At 38.4% G+C, this 22,384-nt stretch overlaps 1 protein-coding gene across 7 annotated transcripts in view; it reads left to right on the forward strand.

Moving 5' to 3' along the window:
* The window catches only part of Ddx4 (DEAD-box helicase 4), an 80,377-nt gene that overhangs the window by 49,018 nt on the left and 8,975 nt on the right, over positions 1–22,384 (forward strand). For all 7 annotated transcript variants that reach the window (XM_076551884.1, XM_042261557.2, XM_042261556.2 and 4 more), the window contains 10 exons: positions 794–895; positions 1,782–1,862; positions 2,369–2,410; positions 4,364–4,411; positions 4,502–4,549; positions 4,748–4,890; positions 5,708–5,860; positions 8,619–8,773; positions 13,972–14,101; positions 16,050–16,216. In XM_076551884.1, coding sequence (XP_076407999.1) covers positions 794–895; positions 1,782–1,862; positions 2,369–2,410; positions 4,364–4,411; positions 4,502–4,549; positions 4,748–4,890; positions 5,708–5,860; positions 8,619–8,773; positions 13,972–14,101; positions 16,050–16,216 — 1,069 coding nt within the window. The remainder of the gene's footprint in view (positions 1–793; positions 896–1,781; positions 1,863–2,368; positions 2,411–4,363; positions 4,412–4,501; positions 4,550–4,747; positions 4,891–5,707; positions 5,861–8,618; positions 8,774–13,971; positions 14,102–16,049; positions 16,217–22,384) is intronic.

Genomic DNA, 22,384 nt, shown 5'->3' on the forward strand with positions numbered 1-22,384 from the left:
GACAAGTCAGTAGAAAGAAGATAATAGAGCATGTGTGATAGAGTGCTGTTCCTGGTAAACAAGAACAAAGCCAAATAAAAGAAATGTAGATCCGCTTTTCTGGGATTCCACAACAGAATTAAGCGTGCTACTTAAATATATGTACATAGATGAGAATATAAGCGTAGGGAAATGTAAAACAATACAAGGTGTTGGTTGAGTCGGTGAGGGAGAGAGGTGCTTTAGGAGAGGAACAAGGCAGAAGAAACTCATGGCTACAGTTAGCATCTTAGTCTTAAACTGGATGGAAGGTCCATAGTCTTAAATTATGTTCTAACTTTAGATATATGCTTGATGTCTTATTTGATGACCTTTATGAAAATAATTTCTGCTTAGAAAAGAGAAGTCCAGAAGATTTTTTTACGAAAAGTAAGAAAGTTGATAGACTTCTTTTTAAATGTAAAGAGACACAAATAATTTAGAATTATTAAGTAGACATAACTACTAACTATTATTGAAAGATTAAGGATTGTGTTGGCTAATAGATAAATAAATAAATTTGAATTTTCTTTGATTTTTATAAATTTTGTTTTTGATTCTTTAAACAATGCCCTTTCTTCCTGTCATAGAAATATCTATATTGGTAAAGCAGAATATCTATAGGATATCAGTTGTGACTCTTGAAAAGTTAACTTTCTGTTATTGAAGTGTTCACTAAATCCATTTCAATTATACAAAGGTTAAATTCAATTACTATGTCTCCAAGATTTCTTTGTTGTTATTTTGTGCTATTCTTGTGTGTATTTTAATATAGGCTATCAAGATGGAAATGATTCAGAAGCTTCAGGGCCATTCAGAAGAGGTGGAAGAGGTAGTTTCCGAGGTTGCCGTGGAGGATTTGGTCTAGGAAGACCAAGTTAGTAGTGGTTTGATTGCATAAGATGATTTCATTTGTTAAGAAGGAAATGATTTTAAAAAATCTATTGCACAAAGTGACCACAAGGATTATATGAGTATTTTAGTAGAGTGACAGATAAAAATTAATCACCCATATCATGGATCATTACTTTTAGAACATGGGTAACTAAATATTATATTGGAACACATATTTCAGAAGTTTGTGTTACCAAGTCTTTATAAAGTATTATGTTTTGGAGTCTGGGAACTATGGCTGATCTTTTATAAGTGGTCATCTTATGGCTCTCCCATTCATACATTCTTTCACCAATATGGCTGTCTACTCTAAATTCTAATAGGCATCATTTTCTAGAAATACTGTTTCAGAAGTCACTGTTGGCATGTCTTTTAATAGAGGACAGATTAGTGACATTGGTAAACCTGTAATACTCACTAAACAAATGTACAGAATTGAATAAATTGCCCTTTAAAAAGAAGTAAAGGCCTCTGAAGAGTTTGTAAAGGGCAGGGCTGATAACATTAGATTTGGCAGTGGTGGGAACAGGGATGGTATTTTGGTGAACAAGTAGTGAAATGATGCAATGTGGTTTCTAGGCACTATTAAATTGCTATTTTTGGGGGGAGGAGAGGCTTTTGTTTGGGTATAACATTGACCCTAACTTATTTATAAAATAACATTAATTTTTGAGGGAGTTATTTGTAATTGAAATATGTAATTTGTAAAGAAATCCTTTCTCTGACACTTAGAAAAATATACATTGTGATTCTTATTATACTATTTTACACATCTTTTAGCCAATAATACCATGACTTGGGCTTTTTTACTAAACGATTGTAAAACTTTATTAAAAGTAACAGTCAAATTCTGTTTCTTTCAAATAAAGATAATGAATATGACCAAGATCAGGGGACACAGCGTGGTGGTGGCCTTTTTGGTTCTAGAAAACCAGCAGCAAGTGATTCAGGTGAGAAATGAAACTTTTACTGAGGACTAATATTCATGTATGCTTTGAGCAAGAAGGCATGTTTAAGTATACTGAGGCTAGCTGACAATTTCATTCAAATCTTAGTTATGTAGGCAAAAATACGTGGGTAGTTTTGGCTCCCTTAGAAAACTGGCATGCTGTGAATTATCTTTTCTTTGTTGACTGACAGTATGAGATGTGAGTAAATACTTTTAAGTGGAAGAAGGAAAATAAGGCTTATATTGGTTTCAAAGGTAAGTTTCTGAAGTATAGGGGGCGATGATGTATATGATTTGAGGTGAAATGGGAAAACACACACACAAGTGAAAATTGCCTGGAAAAGAATAAGGTTTAAATGAATTCTATGAAATAAAAAAATTGAAGGTATTGGGAATCCTGGGTTATGACTCTATACTGAACACAGTTATCTGTTCCCTGTGTGTCTGAGGGGTAGGGAAGTAGGAGGTATGTTTTCTCTAAAGGTGTCACAATGTAATGTCTTCCAGGTAATGGTGACACTTACCAAAGCAGAAGTGGAAGTGGACGAGGCAAGTTCTCCCTTGACTGACTTCTAGTAGTTTAAATTTATTGTAATCTGAGTTTATTTTCTTTAGGATAAAAGTAATTGTCGTTTCTATATACCTGATAAGTATGAATTTTACATGGTCTATTGGGGTTCCTTAATTTTCTAGGTTATTTCTGATCTAGCAGTTCCATTGTAAGGTTTATACACAATAAGAGTATTTATAAACACCTGCATAAGGATACCAAGTTTTCTTTATATCAAGTAAAGCCTGAAAACCACCTAAAATTCATCAATATTTACTATAACCATAAAATGGGATATCATGCAGATAATAAATATTGAGATATTTGCATAAGTTATTAAAACACTTTTCCTTTCATGATCTAAGAATAAAGGAATGCTAACAGTAGTGCAATAAATGTGACTTTTTTCCTCTCAAAAAGTTTTTTTCTTTTAAATATCTCTAAGTATTGTATGAAACTTAAGATACTTTGCAGATCAGTAGATCAGTAAAGTTTACTTGATTTCTGGTAATTATTAGTCTGAAAGCATTCAAGGTAACAATCTACCCCTGACTTCTTACATTCTTCAATATAGAAAAAAGTTTATTAAAATCCAGTTTAATAAGATTGTCCACAGATGTTTGTTTATAGCTTGTCTAAAGGGGGTTTGGGAATATTCAGGAGTTGTCAAAGCTTATGGGGACTTTTGAAGTGGGACTGAAAGCATTTTGCAATATGAGTTGGCAATGAATCTATGGGGACAAGGGATAAAAAGTAGTCGCTCAAAGGTGATACATTTAAATGTCAAGTTAACAAGGGATAACTTATTATAGTTTATGCTAATTAATTAATCTTGACATGATCTATAATCACCTGGGAACCACATCTTTGGTATGTCTGTGAGGGATTTTCTAGACTGGGTAATTGAGGTGTCAAGACTCATGGGATCCTAGACCAAAAAAACATCCCCAGTGTTCATTGCTCTCCACTTGTTCACTGCTAATGCAGGGTGATCGTTGTCCTCAAGCTCCCTCTGCCTTGGCTTCTTTCCATGATGGATTCCTAGCAATTCTGAGCCAAAATAAGTCCTCTCTTCCTTCAGTTGTCTTTTGTCACATCAGTAAGAAAGGAACCAAGACACTGCATCCCTTAACCTGGTCGGGTTGATTGCTACGCTAGCTCAGCTAACTTGTGAGAATTTGGAATTGGGAAAGAGGTCCACTCTTCTCTTTGAGAAGAGCAAGTCATGGTGCCTGACCTGTTTGTACAATATACATATGTGGTTTATGCTGAGTACTTACCTTTTTCTGTGAGGCTCTTGGATTTTTGTTATGGTATATATACTAGGCAGAAAGTACATGAGTTACCATTCCCCTAGTGAAAATTCCAGATATAAGTCTCTTAACTGCTCTGGTAAGTACTTGTGTTGTCAAAACTCTAACACGAATAAGATAACTGGAAAACTTGACCCACGTTCCTTTTTTCTTGTTTGAGTACGTTCCTTATTTCACTTTATGATCTGAGTCCTCCCAGCAAACCATCCATGCTGGAGGATGGTCTAAGTTTTAGTCCCTTTTAGAAAATTATTCCCTTGCTGACCAGGAAAAAGATCTCATGGCTTAAGCAAAAACAGTAGCGCGGTTTGTAATCTATATAAAGCCACCATGTTGAATACCAGACAACCTTAAAATGTGTAAGATTCTTGCTTGCCACCTCCCTCTTGATCTTACTCCTCTCCTCTCCCTCCTTTCTTTTCATGCTGGGGATGGACAAACCCTGGCCTTGTGCACATTAAATGTTCACTGGTAGCACCAAGCTGTGCCTGTGGCCTCTAACTGTCTCAAACACCGTTTGTAAGAAGAAACATTGAAGATGCTTGCTGTTTTAAGATTTACCTGCTTTGAATACAGTGAGAGTAAAGATGCACACAGCTCTGTATCTTAATTGATGATCACTCTGAATTTCTTTACTAGGTGGCTACAAAGGGTTAAATGAAGAAGTAGTGACAGGCTCTGCAAAGAGTAAGTTCTATTTTGGAAAAGGTTTTGATCTTTGTAGTACTGTCCATTTTACTCTTCAATTAACATCTTTTTTGTTTTATCCCCTTTAAGATTCCTGGAAGTCAGAAGCTGAAGGAGGAGAAAGCAGTGATATTCAAGGTACATTGAAATTTGCATTATCTATTTGAATATATGTTGCATTTCACTAAGGTGAAAGTATTCAAGAGTGTGGTTAAATTTAAAACATTTGAGTGATAATTTTAGTAGTGATTTCTACAGTATTTTTTATTGGTTTTTGTCCTTTTCTCTTGTTTGTACTTCTAGTATGTAAATTATATTTTTCATTTCTATTCCAAGGTCCAAAAGTGACATATATACCCCCTCCTCCACCAGAGGACGAGGACTCCATCTTTGCACATTACCAGACAGGCATAAATTTTGATAAATATGATACCATACTTGTAGAAGTTTCTGGACATGATGCACCACCAGCAATTTTGGTCAGTGTATTATTTTTATATTGATATAAACATATGGTATAATTACATTGCTATCAAGATAAGTTACCTTTTAGTGTCTAGGATCCTTGTTGAAAGTTGAGAAGCATTGTCAACCATTTTTAATAGGATTGCTCTATCAAAAGAGGAAGTGCTAGAATTCATATCTACTCCTTGTACCATATTAGGAACTTGTTTCAATTTACTAAAAGGCTACTTTTTTTTTAGAGAGGAAAAATGTTCACATACTAATTATGTGAGAAAAGTAGGTCTTAGGAAGTGGATTCTGTGTGTATGGCTGGTTTGCCTGTATATGTCTGGTTTGCCTGTATATGTCTGGGCATTACATGCCTGGTGGCTGCAATGGCCAGAAGAGGGAGTGCATCCAGCTCCTGGAACTTGGTTGTAAGCCTGTATGTGAGTTCTGGGAATTGAACTCATGTCCTTTTGAAGAGCAGTCAGTGCTCTTAACTGCTGAGCCATCTCTCCAACCCTGGGAAGTGGATTCTGTATGGAGAATAACAAAAGTGTTCTATTCCCTGTTAATAATTATCCTCATAATGAGCCTTTGTTACTTATCAGTTTTTTTGTGTCTCACAGGGCCTAAGGGTGCAGAAAAAGATATTTCCAAGCAAAGTCTATGGAATAGACTTCTACTATGTCATGAAAATAGGTTCTTATGTATTTATAGTGGGGTATATTGGTTAGTGTGTAAAGTAGAATCCACGTTTAAAGCTCACTTAAATGGAGTATGTTTATGAAATGGTGAGCATATGATGTGCACAATTTATCATTTAATCATTGCTTTCTTTTCTTTTAGACTTTTGAAGAAGCTAATCTCTGTCAGACCCTGAATAACAACATTGCTAAAGCTGGCTATACCAAGCTTACTCCTGTGCAGAAATACAGCATCCCCATTGTGTTAGCGGGACGAGATCTGATGGCTTGTGCTCAGACAGGGTCTGGGAAGACTGTAAGTCATCTTTCCAAATACAGCCAGCCCTCTATCAAACTTTTTTCTTCCTAAGCAGCTTGAATCTCTTCTGTTGGTTAGGAGATTATTAGTGGTCTTCTGATTTGGGGTTTTCTTAGTGTTTATGTGCTTCTGTTTTCTTGCCTCCTTTTGTGTTTACGCTTGAATGCTGTCTATGCCTATGTAGGTTCATTTTTATCATGCTCTTGGGTCTATATAACTCGTTGAGGAGCATCCAGTTCTACATGTTTCAGTTACAGTCACACATGCTTACATTAGGCTTCATAGCAAGCCAGAGTGGCAGAAGTCTTCTTGTCTAAGCAAAAAGGCAAGACCATTGGGCCATGAGACCATAAGGGCCACTATCACTTGAACAGAGATTTGTGGTTATAGCTACCTTGAAGGAGCTATTTTTAAAGTTGAAGTTAGCATGCAAGTAATAGGATTTATTATAGCATGTCTACATATATGTATGTCATACTCTGCTATTGTCCCTTTCGTGGATTGTTCTCCCATACGTCCCTCTCCCCCTCTTGCTGATCCCCTTCCTCCCTCCAAACAGTCCTCTCTTGTGCCTTCATGTCATATGTTCATTTACCCTTTCCTAACCTCCTGCTTGTTCCCATTGAGATCTCATCCTTCCCTCATGGTTATGGTCTCTTTCTATTTCCATGTCCTACTCACAAACAAAATCTGTATTAAACTTTGAGATAAAGCGTAGTATTTGTCTTTTTGACTCTGGAGTATTTCACTTAACATAATTATATCTAATTGAATCCATCTTCCTGCAAGTGTTTTGATTTAGTTTTATTTGTGGTTGAATGAAATCCCATTTCTTATATTAACACACTTTCTTTAACCATTTCTCTATTGATGGATATCTAGGCTGGTCCTGTTTTTTAGCTGTTGTGAATAGTGTAGCAGTAAACATAGATGTTTTGAGTGTTTTTGTTAGAATCCTTAGGATGTATATACAGTAGTATTTTGTTTCTTCTATTTTTTTTTGAGAAATATCTATACTGATTTCCATAGTGGTGCCATCAGCTCACATTGTCACCAGTTAATATATAAGTGTCATTTGTTCTCTTGATAGCCATTCCCACTGGGATGAGATGAAATTTGAAAGTAATTTTAATTTGCATTTCTCTGATGACTAAAGGATATTGAACACTTTTTAAGTTTATTAGACTTTTTATTATTTTAGGGATGATATATTCAGTTCATTACCCATTTATTAATTGCTTTTAGAGGTTACTCAAAATTTGAAGTTTTTATCTTCTAGATAATGGTCCTTCATTTGGTATATAGCTGGCAGACAATTTTTCCCCCTTTATTCTGTAGGTTGTTCAGAAGCCATGTAATTTCATGTAGTTGTAAATTCTTGGGGTGGTTTTCTGTATTACCAGAATCTTAAAACAGTTTCAAAGTTTCAGGTTTTACATTAGGGACTTTTATCCTTTTCTAATTCATTTTTGTGCAGGATGAGATAAATGGATCTAATTTCATTTTTCTATGTATGGATATCTAGTTTTTCCAACATCACTTCTTCACATAGCCTGTCTTCTAATGTATGTTTTGACACCTTTGTAGAAACTTAGGTAGCTGCAGCTGTGTGGACTTATTTCTGTGTTTCTGTTCTGTTACATTGGTTTACATGTCTGCTTCTGTGTCAGTACTATATGGATTTTGTTATTATGACTACTTGTCTGTTCTTGTATTAGTACTTTATAGATTTTGTTACAATGGCTCTGTGTTTGAGAACAGGTATTATGTTACCACAAGCATTGTTCTTTCTGCTTAACATCGCTTTACTTCAATATAAATTTTAGAAAATTGTTTTTCTAGTTCTATGAAGAATGCCATTGAAATTTTGATGAGAATTGTGTTTCCTCTGTAGATACTTTAGTTAATTCAGCCATTTTGTAAATGTTCCACCAGTCTCTGACAGTCTTCAGTATATTAAAGCTTTCATTGTAGAGCTCTTAGATATTTATGAATTTTCTATGTTGAACCAACAGTGTATCCTTGTGGTGAAATGAACTTGGTCATGGTATGTCCTCTTAAGGTATTCTTGAACTAGAGTTGAAAATATTTTATTAAGAATTTGTTTGTGGGGGCTGGAGAGATGGCTTAGAGGTTAAGAGCACTGGCTGTTCTTCCAAAGGTCCTGAGTTCAATTCCCAGCAACCACATGGTGGCTCACAACCATCTGTAATGAGATCTGGTGCTGTCTTCTGTCCTGCAGGACATACATGCAGGCAGAACATTGTATACATAATAAATAAATCTTAAAAAAAGAATTTGTATGCACACCAGGAAAATGAATATATAATCCAAATTATGATTTTCAAATTTGTATGCTCCTTAATGAACCTGTGATAGATATTACTATTTCCTATGATAATTTTATTACTATTCTCTCAAAGACTGGTGTAGAATAACTTTTGAGAGTAGTAATTTACATGAGATTATACCCACATTCCTCTGTATAACTAATGTCACTTTGTTTAGATATGTAAGATACGTGTATTTTCTTAAAAGACTAATGTTTTGTTGAGCTAGATTATTTTTATCAAACATGTTATGTTATATAACATGACTATGAAGACCTAGTTAACTCCTTAAAATAAAAGTTATGCTAAGCTGTCATCATCACTCTACCAGTAAGATGGAAGGGAATTTTAAGGTCTATGAAATAGGACTAGATTTTGGCAAGGACAAAAATGATATATTGTAAATTAATCAATTTAACCTCCAGGCAGCTTTTCTCTTGCCTATTTTGGCTCATATGATGCGGGATGGAATAACTGCCAGTCGCTTTAAAGAGCTGCAGGAACCAGAGTGTATTATTGTAGCACCAACTCGAGAATTGATTAACCAAATTTATTTGGAAGCCAGAAAGTTTTCTTTTGGGTAAGTACATCTGGAATGTTACTCTTAAAATAGTTCTTACAGAGAAGTATATTTTCTTATAAACTTGTTTATAGAACCCTTTTTATTTTTAGAAGAAATAAAATTAGATAACATGTAAAAATAAGAAAATATTACAAATATTGATATTCAGTAGCTTGACTTTTCTGATACTAAGGATTGAATAAAGCACCTTGCACATGCTAGGCAAGTACTCCACCACTAAGCTACATACCTTTTTTAATTTTGAGATGGGATCTTACTAAGTTACTAAGCTTAGTCTCAAATTGTAATTCTACCTCAGTTTCCCAAGTAACCAGATTATAGGTATCTGTCACCACACCTGGATTTTTGGTAGTTAAAATATTTTACTATGTTATTTCTGAATTTATTTACAAATATTTCTTGTACCTGTGTGCCATGGAGGTCAGAGGACAACTTAGAAGTGTCTGTTCTCTCATTTTCACCATGTGTGTTCCAGGGATCAAATTCAGATCATCAGACTTGAGGGCAAATGCCTGGTCGTGCTGTGCCACCTCACTGGCCTTCTGGTAGTTTGTAGTGCATGGGGCTGGAGAGATGACTCAGAGGTTACGCTCCCTTCTTGTTCTCACAGAAGACCTTTGGTTCTCAGCCCCCATGTGGTGGCTTACAACTACCTGTGAGTCCAGTTCTAGGGGATCTTTCTTCTGACCTCCACTGGCACTGCACACATGGAGTCTACATATATAACTCAAGAAAATACACATGTATAAAAATGGGTGCTTTTTAAAAACTCTAAAAAGTTTACAAAATGAACTTTGAATGTCCCTGGTAATTACCTACGTTTTGACTTCACAGTGTGAAAGACTGTTTTGTATAATCAAATTTGATTTTAATGACGTCAGGTTTGTTTATGCATTTTATCTTAAGGAATTTGATTTCTTTGGACTGTTGTAGTAAAAGCACAATGCCTGTCTTGTATGAAGATTGTAGGGGGACTGGAGAAAGATGACTTAGTTGGTGAAAGTGCTTGATTGTGAACATGAGGGTCTGCGTTCACATTGGTAGTTCCTATGTAAAAGCTGGGTGCATATTGAGCATCTGTTGATCTCAGTGCTAAAGGGTGGGGCTGAGGCAGTGAGTCCTAGGAGCTTGTTGGCAGCCAGTCTGGCTGAACTGGTGAACTTCAGGGTCAGTGAGAGATCCAGTCTCAAAAACTAGGGGAGAGTCTCTGACTGAGAAAAACACCTGACTTTGACCTCTGGCTTCTGAACATACACCAGGTGGGGGGTGCACACACGCGCGCACGCACATACACACAAAACACACACACACACACACACACACACACACACACACACACACACACACACACACGGGGTAGGTGCAGAGAGAGGGGGGTTTTATGGTTTTTAATTTTTATGAAGTGAACTTTATGATTTCCAAATATGTATGCTCCTTGAACCTGTGATAGATATTATTGCTATTTCCTATGATAATTTTATTACTATTCTCTCAAAGACTGGTATAGAATAACTTTTAAGTATAGTAATTTACATGAGATTATACCTACATTCCTCTGTATAACTACAGGCCTGCCTACAGCCTTGTCTTATGGAGGCATTTTCTTTTTCCTTTTCTTTTTTACAGTATTTTTTAAAGATTTATTTATTATGTATACAGTGTTCTTATAGCTGGAGAGTTTTCTCTTCAGATTCCACCAAACCCTGGCAGTCTGACAGCCCACTTATAAAATAAACACAAAGACACTTATATTATTTAAAGTGTTTGGCCTAATGGCTCAGGCTTCTAGCTATCTAGTTCTTACATCTTAAATTAACCCATTTCTGTAAATCTATACCTTGTCACATGGCTCATGGCTTACTGGCATCTTCACATGCTACTTGTCATGGCGGTGGCTGGCAGTGTCTCCTCCCACCTTCCTGTTCTCTCAGTTCTCCTCTCTGTTAGTCCCACCTATACTTCCTGCCTGGCCACTGGCCAAAGGCCAATCAGTGTTTTATTTATTGACCAATCAGAGCATTTGACATACAGATCATCCCACAGCATGTTCTCTCTGCATGTATGCCTGCAGGCCAGAAGAGGGGACCAGGTCTCATTATAGATGGTTGTGAGCCACCATGTGGGTGCTTGGAATTGAACTCAGGACCTCTGGAAGAGCAGCCAGTGCTTTTAACCTCTGAGCCATCTCTCCAACCCCATCCCACCCCTCCCCATATAACTAATGTCACTCTGGTTAGATATGTAAGATATGTGTATTTTCTTAAAAGACTAATGTTTTGTTGAGCTAGATTTGTGTTCAAACTGGCTTTGAACTCCTTGCTGAAGTGATCATCCTGCCTCAGCCCTCAGCCTTCTGAGTAACTGGGACTATGGATGTGTGCCACTTTACCCAGCTTGTTTTTTCTCTTTTAAGTCTGTGGAGTGGCTTTTGTTACTGATTTTAATTTTAACAAGGATTGATTTTAATGCTCACACTAAAGTACATTTTTATCAGTCATATATGAGAAGTTCAGTTTCACTTTCCTCTTATGAACATTTGGTTTTCTGTTATCTACTGATGCCTAACAAGTTACTATAGATAGTTAAAACAGTAAGGACATGCCACACTGTAATGGGTAAGAACTGGGGAGCAGCTTCATTGTGTGTTTCCAGCATGTAGTCTCATGAGATACCAGCCAAGCTGGCAGGAGTCCAGTGAGTTGGTTGGACTGGCCATAGATACTTAGCTCTCCTTAGGAAATGTCAGGTGCTTTCCTCTAAATTAAGCACACAGGAGGCTGCAGTAGTTTTATAAAATTGCAGTCTTAGAAATCACACACTGTAGTCTGCTACATTATAGGAATATGTCATTAGCTAGCATGCTCTCGGGACTGGTTATATAATCAGGCTGCAAGCGAGGCTGGCACTGAGGGCAGGGTGGTATACAGCAGCCTGGAGCTCAAGAAGGTCCTGCCCCTGAACATGCTGCCCAATTACACTGACTCTAAACAACAAGAAGATATCTGAGATGAAGCATGGTTCATTTCTTGGGTTAAGTCTCCTTAAATGACTACCATGGTCCGCATCTGTGGTCTTGCTGCTGCAGAGACCTTGTTGAAGTCCACAATCCATGCTGCCCCCCAAAGTCATGCGGAAGTCTATGTATGATCCATGCTGCCACCCGAAACCACGTGGACGTCTATGATCCATGCTGCCACCAGAAACTACTTGGATGTCTATGATCCATGCTGCCACCCGAAACCACGTGGGCGTCTATGATCCATGCTGCCACCAGAAACCACATGGACATCTATGATCCATGCTGCCACCAGAAACTACTTGGATGTCTATGATCCATGCTGCCACCCGAAACCACGTGGGCGTCTATGATCCATGCTGCCACCAGAAACCACATGGACATCTATGATCCATGCTGCCACCAGAAACCATGTGGACGTCTATGATCCATGCTGCCACCCGAAACCACGTGGGCGTCTATGATCCATGCTGCCACCAGAAACCACTTGGACGTCTATGATCCATGCTGCCACCCGAAACCATGTGGATGTCTATGATCCATGCTGCCACCCGAAACCATGTGGACGTCTATGATCCATGCTGCCACCCGAAACCATGTGGACGTCTATGATCCATGATGCCACCCGAAACCATGTGGACGTCTATGATCCATGCTGCTGGCTGCTATGGGCAAGGAAGCTTCTTATTCAGTGGTATCGACGACTACAGACTCCTAACTGAGAATGAGAGACACTGAAGGCTTCTGTGACAACCCCATCCTAAAGGAAATAGTCCAGACAAAGCTATAGAAGAAGGTCCTTAAATACTGTTGTAAAGATACTGAAGTGTAGCTCTCCAGAGCTGATGGCTTCTGGTCAGGGTGGGGTTGGGAAGGATTCAGTTATCTGTAAGGGGCTGGTCAGTGGGAGTAGATGGGCAACACAAATTGGACTTGGTGTATTTTTTTAGTAGGAGGTGAGAGGGTGGACCTGGAAGGAGTCGGAAGCAAGTGTGATAGGGTGCATTATATGAAATTCCCAAATAATTAATAAAAATATTATGTTGGGGGGGGAAATGGAACATTGAAGAGTTTGCAAGTGCTTAACATAGGTATCTTCTGTTTCACATACTCATATTATCAAGTAGAACTACTTTTTGAGTGCTTGCTTTTTCTTTTTTCTTTTTTTTTTTTTTTTTTTTTTTTTTTTTTTGGTTTTTCGAGACAGGGTTTCTCTGTGTAGCTTTGCGCCTTTCCTGGAACTCACTTGGTAGACCAGGCTGGCCTCGAACTCACAGAGATCCGCCTGGCTCTGCCTCCCGAGTGCTGGGATTAAAGGCGTGCGCCACCACCGCCCGGCTGAGTGCTTGCTTTTTCATGAGTTAATTCATCTGTTCTCTACAGTTTATCCACTGGAATTTTAGTGCTTTTTTTAAAGCACTTCCTGTGTATAAACCACTAGCCTTTTATTTTAAAAAATTTTAAATGATTATTAAAATCTCTTTAATGTCAAACTTCATAGCTCCCTTGCAAAAATTAGGTGTAAATTGCTTAGAATAGAGTTTGTTTCTTGCCAGTCCTTAGTGTATTGTGTTGGTATTTGATTTTAAATTGAATTAAAGAAAGAGAAACATTTTTCAAAAACAAAAAATGAACTTGGTAAATTTAGATAATATTTTTATCCAACAATGAAAATTTGTATTTGATTGTTTATTGTCACATTGCTATGGTAAAGGCTGGAAAATACCTAAATGTCCTGCAGTAGAGGTCTGATTACATTACAGTAAAATGTACAATAATTGCTGAAAACATCACACATTGGTCTCAGGCCCAAGTAGGTACTGACTAGGAAGCTTCCTTGCCGCTGGCCAGCTTGCTTAGTACTTGAGAGTGCTGTCGGGGCTGAGGAAGAACTCACCACAGGTCATTTGTGTTCTTCTGAGTGGGTGATTGGAGAGGAAGGACAGTAGTGGTGTTTCCCATTTTCTGTTAATAGCCCTTTAGTCAGACAGATTGCAAAGTAGTCCTTCCCTACTTGTTTTATTTGCTTTTTGATATTATAAACTTCCCTTTCTCAATGGAATTTAACATGTTTTAGATAGTTGAATGTTTTTTTCTTTATGGGTCTTATTTCACAAAATGTTGGAAACAAATGTATAATTTCCAAATAACTGGAAAATGACGTTTCTCTTATCTCTAGGACTTGTGTGAGAGCTGTTGTCGTATATGGGGGAACCCAGTTTGGGCATTCAATCCGACAGATAGTGCAAGGCTGTAATATACTATGTGCTACTCCAGGGAGGCTGATGGATATTATAGGTAAAGAAAAGGTAAGCCTTGGAAAGGTAATGGGAGTTACAGGGAAAGGAAGGGAATATGAAAGACACATTTCCTAGAGCACTGTTTATGTTTCTGCTTATTATGAGGCACTGTGAATTCATTTTCATAATTGTCAAGATAATCCCAACAGGGCATAGCATTTTCCATTTTATACTTGGGAAAACAAACTCAGTGAGATCAATAATTTAAAAATCCCTTAGTTAGCTCCAGTAAATGATAGAGTGTGGGTTAGAATCTGCACCGCCGGGCGGTGGTGGTACACACCTTTAATCCCAGCACTTGGGAGGCAGAGGCAGGCGGATCTCTGTGAGTTCGAGGCCAACCTGGTCTACAAAGTGAGTTCCAGGAACAGCTCAAAGCTACACAGAGAAATCCTGTCTCGAAAAACCAAACAAACAAAGAATCTGGATCTAATTCCAGTAATATTTTATTATATGGAAGAAAATACAATGGATACTTTTATATAGTTTCTCATGTGTTTTGGTGAAATAACTTTTTCCTAAGACGTTCTTTGGTGCATCAATAATTTTGTCTTCTGTTAAAGCATATGAATGGTAGTAATGTGAGTTGTTAATTTTCAGGTCTTTCAAGAAGAGATTTTTATGGCTAGATATTCATTTGGGAATCTCATACCCAGTTATTACATCTCTTAATACTTGAAGTTCACGTTAATGAACTGTAATTTATTATTTTGTGTTCTTGAAAAGAGATACTTAAAACATGTTCTTTTTTGATAAAGGCATCTTTAAAAAGATACTTATTAAAAGTAACTAGAGAAATCCATGTCAGATTCTTAACCATTTCTGTGATAGTATCAGTCACTTAGTTCCAGGACAGCCAGAGCTTCACAGTGAGACCCTGTCTCAAGTTAATATATTTTCAGTATTTCATGTTGTTAGATTTTGTTTTCTTACATTAAAAAGTTTTATTTCATCATATATTATAATATGGATCCATGTTGTCCAGTATAAGTAACTATTAGCTATATGTTGCTACTTACTGCTTTAAAATAATACAATAAAAATTTAATTTCACAATTATTTGTTTCAAACTACATATGGCTAGTGCCTAATAGGTTAGACATTGGAGATAATAAAGTATTCAGTTAATGCAGGAAGTTCTGGGGTAAAGTATTGCTGTAGATATTTTAGGTTCTTTTAAACTTAATTTATGAAATATTTTATATATCAGTAAAAGTTTAGATCAGGCTGGGCAGTAGTGTTGCATGCCTTTAATCCCAGCACTTGAGAGGCAGAGGCAGGCAGATCTCTGTGAATTCAAGGCCAGCCCAGTCTACAGAATGAGTTACAGGATAGCCAGGGCTACACAGAGAAACCCTGTCTCAAAACTACGCCCCTTCCCCCCCAAAAAAAGTTTAGATCAGATATATTAGTATTATCTATTATCTATGATGAACCTAACAGTTATTTTATGCCTTGATTTTTCATGTACTGGGTAAGGTTTCTGTTTCTGTGATAAAACACCATGATCAAAACCAATTTGGGTAGGAAAAGGTTGAACATTACAGTTATTATTGACAGAAATCAGGGCAGGAACTCAAGGCATGGCAGGAACATGGGGGCAGGAAACTGAAACAGAGGCCATGGAAGAATGCTGTTTACTGGCTCGCTTGATTATTCCTCATGACTTACTCAGCCTGCTTCCTTATAGCAACCCAGGACCACCAGACCAGAGGTGGCTCCATACCCTGTGAGCTGGGCCCTCCCGCATAAATCATTAATCAAGAAAATGCCTCATAGGCATTTTTTTTCAACTGAGGTTCCCTTCCCAAATGATTCTAGCATGTGTCAAGTTGATATAAAACTAGCCAGCATAGCCCCTAAGAATACTTTAACAATTGAAATTGTGGAGTGTGTTTTTGGCTTAATATAAACTAGTATGCATTTTCTGTTCTTGTCTTTGAAAATATCCTTAAAGATTGGTCTCAAACAAGTCAAGTACTTAGTTTTGGATGAAGCTGATCGAATGTTGGATATGGGTTTTGGACCAGAAATGAAGAAGTTAATTTCTTGTCCGGGAATGCCATCAAAGGAACAGCGCCAAACTCTTTTATTCAGTGCAACTTTTCCAGAAGAAATCCAGAGGTAAATATTTTCCCTTTTAAAAACAATTAAAGGTACACATGGTAGTATATGCCTTTAGTCCTAATACTCAGGAGACAGAGAAAGATGACTCTCTGAGTTTGAGACCAGCCACAGTTACATAGTGAGACTGTGTCTCAAAATTAATCACTTAATTTAGGGGTAGGTAAAATGCCTGTCATGTAAGTATCAAGACCTGAGTTTAACCTCCAGCATATATGTACAAAGCATGGTGGCAGGCTTTTTATTCCAGTGCTGAGCAGGCAGAGACAGGCAGATCCCTAGTGTTCACTGGCCAGACAGTTGAGCCTATTATTCAGATCCCTGTCTCAGAAAACAAGGTTGATTTCTGCCTTTCATATGTACAATCATAAACACATAAATATGCATATGTCTGGACATGTGGGCACACATGCAGATACACATATACAAAATACCGTAGCTATATAACAAATGAAAGCAATGTGAATATTCTAATTTCAGATACTTGAATTGCTTTTTAAAAAGGGCTTTGCACATGTAGTACAATAGTATGTGTATGCTTTAAAGTTTTCCATTTTCTCATTTTTTTTCAACTTTTATTCCTGACTGCATTATCATCACCACCCCCTTCCCGTGTGTAGCTGGGAATCAATAATTGTTTACTGAATGAAGTTATTCTCACTGTGCCATATTTTAATCCTAAATGTATAGGAGGCGAATTGGTCTTTGGTAGAAGCCAATATACCAATCATTGACAGATACTTGAGAATCATCCTGTGTATCCTGTGGTCTTATGAATTCAGAGATCCTTCATAGGATGGCAGCTTCTTCTACCAGCTAGTCCCTTACTTGGCACCAGGAGCCTAAAGTGTCTAGGCAATGTCGGTAGCTTATGATTAAGTAGAATCCTTGCTCTTTTGTCTGGTGAAACTGTTCTTGAGAACTAAGAACTCTGTTCCTCCCCATCAAAGAGGGAGAGGTCAGGAAGCACAGATTTCCTAAGTGGATTGATTATTGGGGAGTGATAGTAGATGACCCATTCTGGCTTGTATGCCATGCAAAGACCCATGTTCTATGGAGGTACTGTGTCATGTTGTTGGGCATCCTCTCCGCAAAGTTGCCTCTAGGTGCTCAGTCCATAGGCTGTTCTTTCCACAGAAAACACACTTCTCTTAGGCTTGAAGCTCGTAGCTAGTGCAATACATGTTGTAATCTGTGGATCCTAGAATACAGGCCTATTGCTTTCATGCAGAGTTGGTCTTTGGCCTCATAAAATATTATGTGGGATTCTGTGCTAGTGTATCAAACTCCACAGTCTTTGGTTAGGCTTGACACTGGCCACTGATTTGTTTTACTTACATGATCAAAACTTTTCATAGAAAATTGAAAAGCTCTTTATTGTGGAAAAACTAAGTCATAGAGCATTAGATCAGTTTCTTAGTGGTACTTGAGATAGTCATTTCTTTTTCTAAAATTGATTGTGTATGAGGGTGTTTTGCCTGTGTGTATGTCTATACCCTGTGTATGCAGTGCCTGAGGAGGTCAGAAGACTTGGGGAGTGGAGCTACAGGTCGTTGTGAACCACCATGTGGGTACTAGCAGTCATGCCTTGGTTTGCTGCAAGAGCAGCTAGTGCTTGTAACTGCTGAACAGTCTGCTCCACCCCACAATAATTTGTTAATGGTTGCATTCACTGTATCTTAAATTTGAAATGGAGTATCTGCATTCCTATCAATGTTGATAATAAGTAGACATTAACCTAACCAGTGAGCAGATACTATTCCTGCTGCTGTCTCTTTTCAGATTTTCTTTAATGTAGGAAAGTAAAAATATTGGCCACTCAAAATGATTCATGTATACTACTGTCAATAGTAGTATTTGTTGATCTTTTATGAGTCATGTTTGATTAGTAACCTTGGATATACATGGTAAACAGAAAATATCTTGATTTTAAATTGTTTACATTTTGTTTATAGATTAATTTTTATTTTTAAAAATATTAAAATTAATATATGCATACTATATTTGCATCATTCTCCCCCTTCTACCTTGTAACTACTCCTGTACTCCTACTCCCTCAAATTCAGGGCTTCTTTTTCTTTCATTATTATTGTTATGTATACATTCTCTCTCTTTCTCCCCACTCCCCTTTTTCTTACACACATGAATTAATATGTAAATCAACCTACTGAATCCACTTGGTGTTGTTCATATGTATATGTATTAGGCCACTTAGTATTGGATAGTCAACAGGGAACTCATCCTTGGGGAAGACTGGTTCTTCTTCTCTTAGTAGTCATTAACTAACTGCCTGTGGCTCTTCATCTATGTGTGGGACCTTGTCAGAGTTCCCATCCGCATTGGCATGTCAACTGATGGTATCATTGTTGGGATCATGTTTAGGCAACCATATTGTTGAGATTTCCTGGAGTAGCTTCCTTCACATGTACAGATTCCAACAGCAGACAGTTCTTTGACTCTTAGAATCTTTCTTCCTCTTTTTTGCAGTGTTCCCTGAGCCTTAGGTGTACGAGCTATTTCGTAGATTTATCAGTTGGGGCTGGGTACTCCACCGACAGTTCTCTGTAGTTTGGCAGGTCTGAATCCTGTCTTACTGACTGGACCTTAAGTCCAGTTAGACAGCTGTGGCTGCCCTCAGGTGTAAGTGCCACTGGTGCACCTCTGCTGATAATCTTGCACTGCTGCTCATTATTGAGGTTTCGTCACAACTGGTGAACTCTTGCCCTGAGGGCACCACTCCCTTCATTCCATTCAGTGTTAGACCTTTCTTTAAATTTCTCTTCTCCTTGAGTACGGGAATGGGCTCCAACATACCCTGGGCTTCTTTTATTCACAAACTGTACATTTTTATTTCTTCCTACTCACTTGCTCTTCCTTTGTAGATCTCCTTAAGAATAATCACTGATAACTACATGACACAGTCAATACTAGGCTGTCTTGAGATTTCCTCTGCCAGTGACATTAGTCCATAATTCTTCAATTTAGCCGAAGGGCAGAAAGCAACCACATTCTTAGCCAAAATATCACCGGAGTGGTCTCTAGGACAGTTGCTGTTGTTTTCTGAAACCTCGTGAGCTAGGCCTTCACTACCAAATTTGCTCTCAGCACTATTGTTTTCCTGCCCCATTAAGCACCCCCTTACAACTTTCAGCTGATTTCCTAATCCAAAGTCCCGAAATTCACGTTCCACCAACAAGCAGCATGGTCAGGCAGTACACCACTCTCTGGTACCAACTTCCATCTTAGTTGCCATTCTATTCCTATGATAAAACACTATGACCAAGGCAATTTTTTTCTTATTTAAAAGTTTTTTTCATTTTACATATCACAGTTCCTCCTTCCTTCCCTCCTCCCAATCCCCCCCTCCCACCTCTTCTCTTACCCCATGCCCCATTCACTCCTCAGGGTAAGGCCTCCCCTGGGGGAGTCAACGAAGTCTGGCACATCTCCCCTGCTTCAAGGCTGAGCAAGGCATCCACCATGGGGCTTCAAAAAGCCAGTTCATGCACCAGGGATAAATCCTGGTCCCACTGCCAGGGGCCCCACAAACTGCCCACGCCACACAACTGTCACCACATTCAGAGGGCCTGGTTCAGTCCCACACAAGTTCCCCAGCTGTCAGTCTAGAGTCCATGAGCTCCCAGTAGCTTGGGCTAACTGTCTCTGTGCATTGCCCCATCATCTGTCCAAGGCAGCTTTCTTTACGAAAGCATTTAACTGGGGGCTTGCTTACATTTGCAAAGGGTTAGTCCATGACCACCATGGTAGGGAGGGTGATGGCTGGCAGGCAGGCATGGTGCTGGAGTAGGAGCTAAGGGCTTATATCCCGATGTGTGTAAGCAGGAGTCAGAGAGAGAGAGAGAGGGAGAGTTGAGACTGGGCCTGCTATGAGCTTTTGAAACCTCAGAGCCCACCCTAAGTAATGTACTCCTCCAACAAGGTCACACCTATCTCAATAAGGCCATACCTCATAATCCTTCCCAAACAGTTCCACTAATTGGGAACCAAGCATCCAAATTTATGAGCTTATGGGGGCCATTCTTATTCAGACCACCATAGTAGGACTACCTATTCTTTTCTCCTATGACTGCTTGCATGGCACCTCACCTATGAAAGCTAGTCCTCAGGGAGGAGGTTTCCAGATCATATCTTAGCTTAACTTTTCCCTAAGTCCCATGTTTGAAGTTGGTATCTTCAACCATAGGGACTTAACTTCAGTTCTGGGAGGCAACCAAAGGCAACAGTGATAGCCTATACTGTTTGTGAGTTTCTGGGACTCCACTGACCAACAATTCAAAAGGAGGTTTTTCATACTTGATACTGGAGGTTTCCTTAAGTCATCTATTGCTTTTGGAGGGAGCATTATCACCCTAAGTATTCACTGCACACTTTAAAATTTTACCTGTTGCCCACTCTCTGTCTAGTCTTTTCTTTGTAATTTATTTTTTAATTTCTCTTATGTGTGTTATATATACATATTTGTTTGTGCAGGTACCAGGTGGGCATGTGTGTTGAGGTCAGAGATCAGTATCTTCCTCTCTTGTTTTCCATTTTGTGGTTTCAAACAGCTTCTCTTACTAAACTTGAAGCCCTAGTTTCAAGGAGCCAAGGCTGGCTTGCCAGTGAGCTCTGGAGATCTGCCTATCTTTGCCACCAGAGCTGGAATTACAGATTCATGCTGCTGTGGCCAGATTTTGACATGGATGCTGGAGATTTGAACTCAGATCCTCAGGTTTCCCTATTGAACATGGAGTCAGGCTGGTAGCCAATAAGCCCTGGTTATCCTCTTGTTTCTGCCTCCCACAGAACCCTTTTTCTTTTTTTTTTTTTTTTTTTTTTTTTTTTTTTTTTTTTTTTTTGGTTTTTTCGAGACAGGGTTTCTCTGTGTAGCTTTGCGCCTTTCCTGGAGCTCACTTGGTAGCCCAGGCTGGCCTCGAACTCACAGAGATCCGCCTGCCTCTGCCTCCCAAGTGCTGGGATTAAAGGCGTGCGCCACCACGCCCGGCCCCCTTTTTCTTTTTAATTTTAACTTTGCACAAACAGAAAGCTACAGGAGATGCTTGTCTTTCTCCATCTGGCTTATTTTGCTTAACAGTTCTAACCATTTTCCTGCAAATGACATGATTTGATTTTTATGGTTGGTACTACTATATTGTGTTAGGTGTCATATTTTAAAAATCCAGCTGTTGATGAACAGTTCAGCTGATTCTAGATATTGGGTACTGTGAATAATTCAACACTAAACATGAGTATTCAGGCATCTCTTGTATGCTGTCTTCATTTTGTCAGATAAATACCCAGGAGTGATGTTTTTTGAGAACTGTGTACTGTTTTCCACAGTGGCTGTGCTGTTTACATTTGAATGAACAGTGATAGGGGTCCCCCCCCACCAACATTCTTGCCAGCATTTGTTGTTCGTTGGTTGGTTATTGTTCTTTTTAAATTCTCTGATGGCTAAAGTACTTTCCATTTTCATATTTTATTACCTATTTTTAAGTCAGCAGTGCCTGTCCATTTGCCCATATTTTGATTGGACTACTTGTCCTTTAGGTATTAAGATTTTGAGTTCTTTTAAATTCTGAGTATTGTTTGTATCAAATGAATAGCTACAGAGTTTTTCCTTATTCTGTATGTTATTTCTTTGGTCTGTTGATTGTTCCTTGCTGTGCAGCAGCTTATTAATGCAATTCCAGTCATTTACTGATTTTTGGTTTTGTTCTTGGGATATTGGGATCATACTTTGGAAGCTGTTCTGTTGCTTGGACCAGTATCTTGAAGAGTCGTTCCCTTTCTTGTATTAGTTTCCGAGTTTTAGGTCTTGGATTGTGTTGAGTTGATGTCTGTACAAGATGAGAGATGCATGTCTAATTTCAGTGTTCTCCATGTGGCTGGCCTGTTTGCCCAGCACCACTTGTGGAGGCTGTTTTTCCCCTCAGTGTTTTCTTGTTGTTTTGTTTTGAAGATAGGGTCTCACTTTGTACTCTGGGCTTTCCTGGAGCTCATTATGTAGACCAGGCTGGCTTTAAAGGTGTAGAGAGTTGCCTGCTTCTGCCTCTCAAGTGCTGGAATTAAAGGTATGTACCACCAAGCCTGGTTCTTTTCAGTGTGGTATTGATACCTTTGTTGAGGTTCAGTTGGTTGTAAATTCATGCATTCACTTTTGGGTCC

The sequence above is a fragment of the Peromyscus maniculatus genome, chromosome 15 (genome assembly GCF_049852395.1).
Source record: "Peromyscus maniculatus bairdii isolate BWxNUB_F1_BW_parent chromosome 15, HU_Pman_BW_mat_3.1, whole genome shotgun sequence".
NCBI lineage: Eukaryota > Metazoa > Chordata > Mammalia > Rodentia > Cricetidae > Peromyscus > Peromyscus maniculatus.